The sequence below is a fragment of the Miscanthus floridulus genome, chromosome 8 (assembly GCF_019320115.1).
Source record: "Miscanthus floridulus cultivar M001 chromosome 8, ASM1932011v1, whole genome shotgun sequence".
In the NCBI taxonomy this organism is placed as follows: Eukaryota; Viridiplantae; Streptophyta; class Magnoliopsida; order Poales; family Poaceae; genus Miscanthus; species Miscanthus floridulus.
Window position 1 is genome coordinate 204,530,544 of NC_089587.1, and position 6,603 is coordinate 204,537,146.

Below are 6,603 nucleotides of genomic sequence, written 5' to 3' on the forward strand. Positions count from 1 at the left end.
AGTGAGGCGTTTTCATCATGTTTGCCGGGCCCGTGGGTGTGAGTTCGGATCGCAGGGTCTCGACGATGCTGCGGAAAGAGCCCCTTAGCCTCCGCCTGGAGCGAGAGGGCCGTCAGGGGTTCCCCCGGCTTTTTGTACGACCCTCGTGCTTCCTTTTCGCTCGGAAGGAGGGGTGGAAGATGCCATGCTACCCTCGGTGGGCGCGAGCGACGGCATTTCCGGTGAGCTGTTATCGGGTAAGTCCGAGTGGAGGCCCGTACCCCGTTCGCTGGGGGTCGGCTAGCGGTCCGGAGACGCGCTCCAAGAATACCAGCGGGTTTCTCTAGTGGGTGCCGAGGCCGTTCGCTGGGCCTCGGTGGCTCGGTGCCTCCCTACGGTGGGATCCCATTCGGAGACCTCCCTGCCGGTCTCGGACACGACACAGGGCGCGCTCGTACAGGCTCGCCCGTAGTCGTCCCTGACTCTTTTGCCCTGGGGCAGCTGTCGAAACCCCTGGGGGCCCAGCCTTCGAACCCCTGGACCGTAACAGGCTCGGGTCGCTTGTCTTTATCTTGGGTGCAGGAAGAGCCCCCGAGCCTCCGCACGGAGCGAGAGGGCGGTCAGGGGTCCTCCCGACTTTTTGTCCGTCCCCCGCACGTCTTTTCGCTCGGACGGGGGGGCTGTTTGCCGAGCCCACTCGTGTGCGAGCCTGGGCCGCCGGGTCTCGGCAAAGTTGCAGGAGGAGCCCCCGAGTCTCTCGCACGGAGCGAGAGAGCGGTCAGAGGTCCCCCTGGCTTTTGGTTCGCCCCTCGCGCGTGAGGGTCTATCTGCCGAGCCCCCCTCGAGTGCGAGCCTAGGTCGCGGGGTCTCGGCGTCTTTTGCAGAAGGAGCGCCCTAGCCTCTGCACGGAGCAAGAGGGCCGTCAGGATTTCTTCTGGCTTTTTGAACTGACCCTCGCGCTTCCTTTTCGCTCGGAAGGAGGGTTTGTTTTGCCGAGCCCCCTCGTGTGCGAGTCTAAGTCGCTGGGCCTCGGCAACGTTTTGCAGGAAGAGTCCCTTAGCCTCTGCACGGGGCAAGAGGGCCGTCAGGGATTCTCCTGACTTTTTATTCGACCCTCGCGCTTCCTTTTCGCTCAGAAGGAGGGGTGGAAGATGTCCGTGCTACCCTCGGTGGGCGCGAGCGACGGCATTTCCGGTGAGCTGTTATCGGGTAAGTCCGAGTGGAGGCCCGTACCCCGTTCGCTGGGGGTCGGCTAGCGGTCCGGAGACGCGCTCCAAGAGTACCGGAGGGTTTCTCTAGTGGGTGCCGAGGCCGTTCGCTGGGCCTCGGTGGCTCGGTGCCTCCCTACGGTGGGATCCCATTCGGAGACCTCCCTACCGGTCTCGGACACGACACAGGGCGTCCCAAGCGTTTCGCTTGCTTGGGCCTCGGCCTCGTATAGGCTCGCCCAGTAGTCGCCCCTGACTCTGTTGCCCTGGGGCAGGCTGTCGAAACCCCTAAGGGCCCAGCCTTCGAACCCCTGGACCGTAGCGGGCTCGGTGCCCAATTCCTTTGCCTGAAAGGAATCGGGGGGGTTATTTCTCTCCCTACGGCTAACAACGGCAGGCGCGTCTTTTGAGGCGACTTTTTTGGGGAGGCGAAACGGCGCCTGCTGCTGCTGCGGTTGGACGCGACGTGGCGTCAGCCGACGGGACGTGTCTGCACGCACGATTTAATGAGGAGGGAGTGGGCGCGTGGGCGGTAAAACCGGATCTGGATAACCGCGCTGGATCTTTTGGGGGAAACTTCCCCGATTTCATCGCCCGGTGGTTTCGACTTGTCCCTGCATAAATACGCAAAGGACCTCACCCTTCCCCTTCTTACCTCTTCCGCATTCGCTTTTGCTGCCTCCGTGCCGTTGCTGAGAGCATAGAGCACCGGGGAAGAGAAGGGCGAGGGCGAGAGATCGAAAGAGAGAGGGAGAGAGATTACCGCCGTAGCAGCGTCCTCCGCCGCGCAATGGCTAGTGGTCCCGTCATCCTCCCGGCGGATCCCTAGAAGCGGTCCGACGTTACCGAGGAGAAGCTGCAGTCGCTCGTGGAGGCCGGTCTTCTTCGCCCGATCACCGACCCCGACGAGCCGGAGTGGATTGCTCCGGGGAACGAGTCGGAGCCGAGGCCGCGCGACGGCTATGTGGTGAGCTTCGTCGTCTTCCACGAGCGAGGCTTCGGGTCGCCGGTGGATAACTTCATGCGGGCGCTCCCGCACTACTATGGCGTGGAGCTGCACAATTTCAGCCCCAACTCCATCGCGCAGGCGGCCATCTTCGTCGCCGTCTGTGAGGGGTACCTGGGGATCGCTCCCCACTGGGAGTTGTGGCTCCACTTGTTCCGAGCGACGTTCACCACCAAGCCGGGGGGAACGAGGGGGGCTCGGAAGGTGCAGAGGGCCGGCGGCTGCACCCTTCACGTGCGCCAAGACCGGCAGTCCCTCTACATCCTGGCCCAGCTGTCATCGTCCAACCGTCGTTGGTATGACGGCTGGTTCTACCTCCGCAACGACGGCGGAGGACTTCCCCCTTATACCGGGCGGGTTGTAGAGAGTCAACCAGAGAAATGGGGGTACGGCGTCATCAAGGCCGATCAGCCTAGGCTGGAACCGCTCTTGAGGGCCTTGGGGAAGCTGCGTGACCACGGCCTTTCGGCGGCCGTGGTCGTGGCGGCTTTTCACCGCCGGAGGGTGTTGCCGCTGATGGCCCGGCGGCGGCGGCTGTTCGAGATGACCCCGGGCGATTCGATCGTCGGTGTCAAGATGTCCGCCTTCGCCCTTACCGACGACGAGACCCTGCGTCGGGTGAGAGAAGCGGTGGACGGGAAGCCGAAGATCGACGATTTGACGCCGTTCCCGATGCGCCCGTCGCGGGGGTATGTCTCGCTGGTAAGTTGGATGTTGTCGAGGCTTTCGCGGCCTTCTTGTTTTTCGCCTTTTTTGTCTGTTGTCTTACTTCGTCGTTCTCACAGGGGATAAGAGACGTGCGAGGCTCCCCGCCGCCCGTTCCCGAGGACGCCCGGCGGCGATCCGTGAACAGGGCGCGTGCCGAGGAGGAGAAGAAGAAGAAAGATGCCAAGGAGGCGAAGCGCACGAAGAAGATCCTCGCGCGCGAAAAGCTGGACGCCCGTCGCCGGCGTCAGAAGCTCGACGGTCTCCCGTTGGAACCGTCTCCCTCGTCGTCGGTGTCGGATTCTTCGAGCGACGGCGGCGGGCGCGAGGTGGGGACGGCCTGCCTGGAACACCTCCCCGACATCAGGGAGATGGTACCCGGGGCGCCGGCAAGGAGCCTGACGCCCCTAGGAGGAGGAGGAGGTGTCCCGGGGCCAGTGGCGGCCCGTCCCGGGGCCGAGGCCGACACACCCGAGGCGCGGGTGTCGGAGGAGCGTGCCGTCAGCCCGATGGGTTCGACGGTGGAGGTGGAGCGGGTGACGGTGGGGGCGACCCCATTATCTCCGCGAAGGGTCGAGGAGGTGCCGGGGTCCGACGGAGGCCAGCTGGCACTGGTGGACACCGAGGCCGCTGCTGCTGCCACCACCGCCGCCGTTGCAGAGGAGGCTGGCGGTGTCGAAGCGGCTGCATCCCCGTTCGCGGTAAGCGTCTTCTCTGGTGGAGTCCGTAGTACTTCTTGTTTGCCCCTTGGTTGCATGCTGACCTTGGGAGTGTCTTTTCTTCCAGCCAGACGCTTCTGGTGGAAGATCCTCCCTTGGCGCCCCGTAAGGCGCTCAAGGTGAACGTTAGCTCCTCCGCCCATCAGGCAGCGGAGGCGCAGGCTGGCGTGCGACGCGGCGCGGCGTCGGGCGAGGCCGTTTCGGAGGAGGCGGCTGCCCAGGAAAAGGGGGCCGAGGCGGCCGTGGAGCGAGTGGAGGAGGAGGAGCCCATGCCTCGCGATGTTGTGGGTCTTGGGGCGAAGGAGGCTGGGGCGTCTGTTATTGCCGAGGCCACTGAGGGTGAGGCCGGAGCCCCCAAGACCTCCGACGTCAGGGCGGTGGACGCCGGGGCCATCGAGGTAGAGATGGCGGAGGCCAGAGCCCCCGGGTCCGTCGAGACCGAGGCGATGGAGGTGGAGACGGGGCAAATTTTGGCGCCGCCCCTGGTTCAGACAATCTCGTCTGATGATTCCTCCCATGGGAAGGAGGCGGCGGACGTCGAGGCGGCTAGTACCGTGGAGCAGCCAGTCCCAGATCCCGCCGAGGGGAGTTCGGCTCTTGTCCGGCTACGGCCCGAGCCTCGTGGGTGGAACTTCCCGCGTGTTTTCTGGCGGAACCGGGCTGACCCCGAGGGGGAGCCCGTGTTCGCCCTTGAAGATACCGCAGAGGGGGGGCATTGGGGCACCCTCGAGCAGTACCGCCAACTGGCAGTGCGGTCGCTGCAGACAGCGATGACTATTATGGGTCAGGACTTGCCCGGTGTCACGCGGGTAAGTACTTTCCTCTCTCGTGCCAGCGTTGTTTTCTCTCCGAGCCCCCTCGCAGTGTTTGACGTGCGTTTTTTGTTTTGCCTCCTTAGGAGCTCGAGACCCGATCCCTTGGGAAATCGGTGTTCCTGCGAAATGAGAGGGATATCTGGGACCAGCTCCGGCGCCAAAAGGGCCTGCTTGCCGATGCCCAGGGGCTATTGTCGGCGCGGAGTGCGGAAGTGGAGGACCTCCGCCTTCGTTGTGCTGACATTCAGGCCGAGTTGGCCACGGCTAAGGAGCAGTCCGCCCCTCTGGTGGCCAAGATCAAGGAACTGGAGGAGGAGCGAGACTCCTTCAGGCTTCGGGCCCAAGAAGCGACGGCCTCTGCTAAGGTCACAGCCGGGCAGCTGGGTGCGGAGCAGAGCGAGCATCAGGCGACGAAAGTCGCCTTGGCAGAGGCTACCAAGGCGGCCGAGGCCTCTCGGGTCGAGGTCTCAGCCTGGAAGAGCAAGGCCGAGGGTAAGTTCCGCTGAACCATGTTCCTCGCTCCATTTGCTCTGGTTCGCGTTTGACTCCTGACCCCTCGTCGCGACGTAGATCTGGAGAAAGAGGCCTCCCAGGCGGCTGAGGCCTCCGTCGCAGCGCAAGCAGCGCTGGATGTCGAGGTTCGGGAGCACGAGGCGCTGCGCAGCGCTGTCCGGACCACCTGCGAGGCTCTAGGACGTCGAGGAGGTCCAATCAGCTAGCTCCCTTGGGAGCCGCCTGATTGCAGTTGAGCGGCCACGTCCGCGAGAGACTCTGAGGGGCGTTGCACACGGGTGTCAAGCGCGCCCTGGCCGTCGTCTCCTCGCACTACGCCATCAACCTCGAGGCTATCAGCGATGGCTATGTGTTGCCAGAAGATGACGAGGAGGCTGATGCAGAGGTCATGAGGCTGTTGGAGGCGGCTGAGGCACCTGGCACAGCGTTGGCTGGTCTGTTTGAAGAAGAGGTGGTCCCTCCCGCGCCAGCCGCCGATCCTTGAGCTTTGACCTAGGCCAAAAGGGGCCATGTAACCGGATTGAGTTAGTTGCCGTATCGTGACGTTTTTGTGGCCAGTCGAGGCCTTTAAAGTATTTGCGTATGTGGGTCTTTTAACCGTTTCTGTTCTACTTCGAGCCTGTGCCCTCTGTCTCGATCTTGGGAACCCGTAAAGAAATTCCTCGGAGCCTTATGCCGTCCTTTGGCGAAGGGTGGTGAGGGAGCTGCCGTAGCCCAGAGGCGTAGGCCGTTCTCACTGACTCGACCGGCCCTTTGGCCTCGAGACAAGCTTTTGGTCTTTGGGTTTCTTGTGAAGGTCCCGTCGGAGCGCGAGAGAGTTTGGCGTAGAAATTTTTTGAAAGACCATTAACAAACGGTGTTCGGGACTTAGGGGGTTCCCCCTTTCTAGCCCCCGAGGGAGGCCCGGCTTTGCAGAGGCAGAGCCGAGTCTCCCTTATAGCGCTATTGTGACGTCGAGCCCCTATTGATAGACAAGCTCTCTGTACAGAACTTCCTCGGAGCCTACGCTGTCCTTTGGGTGAAAAGGTGGTGAGGGAGTTGCCGTAGCCCGGAGGCGTAGGCCGTTCTCACGGCTCAGCCGGCCTTTTCACCTTTGAGACGATCGCACGGTCCTTGGGTTCTATACAATCGGCTTGTCTATAAGGGGGGTTTCTCGAAAAATTATAACAACTAAGAACGCTTCTTTATTGCATTTCGAGAAACAATGTAAACAACGTTTGGAATTTTAAGGGTAGAAACGACGTAGCTGTTCTATGTTCCAAGCGTTGGTGAAGATTTCACCCTTCTCGTTGGCTAACTTGTAGGTCCCGGGCTTCAGCACTTGAGCGATGATGTACGGCCCTTCCCAGGGTGGGGTCAGCTTGTGGCGGCCCTTGTTGCTCTGCCTCAGTCTCAGCACCAGGTCGCCCACCTTCAGGTCTCGGCTTCGGACGCGCCGGGCTTGGTAGCGTCGTAGGGCTTGCTGGTACCTGGCCGAGTGTAGCAGCGCGACGTCTCGGGCTTCCTCCAGTTGGTCGAGGGCGTCTTCGCGAGCAGTGCGGTTGCTTTGCTCGTTGTACGCCTGTAGCCTCAGGGAACCGTATTCTAAGTCAGTGGGGAGGATGGCCTCGGCTCAATAGACCAGGAAGAACGGTGTGAATCCCGTGGCTCGGCTCGGG

The 6,603-nt window shown here is 62.7% G+C and overlaps 1 protein-coding gene across 1 annotated transcript; it reads left to right on the top strand.

The window, feature by feature from the left end:
* The first annotated feature begins 3,553 nt into the window (after window positions 1–3,553).
* Window positions 3,554–4,992, top strand: LOC136474658 (uncharacterized). The gene is made up of 3 exons (XM_066472220.1): window positions 3,554–3,599; window positions 3,685–4,426; window positions 4,516–4,992. The coding sequence occupies exons 2-3, from the start codon at window positions 3,887–3,889 to the stop codon at window positions 4,936–4,938; spliced, it is 963 nt and encodes a 320-aa protein (XP_066328317.1). The 5' UTR covers window positions 3,554–3,599; window positions 3,685–3,886; the 3' UTR covers window positions 4,939–4,992.
* Window positions 4,993–6,603: the final 1,611 nt, after the last annotated feature.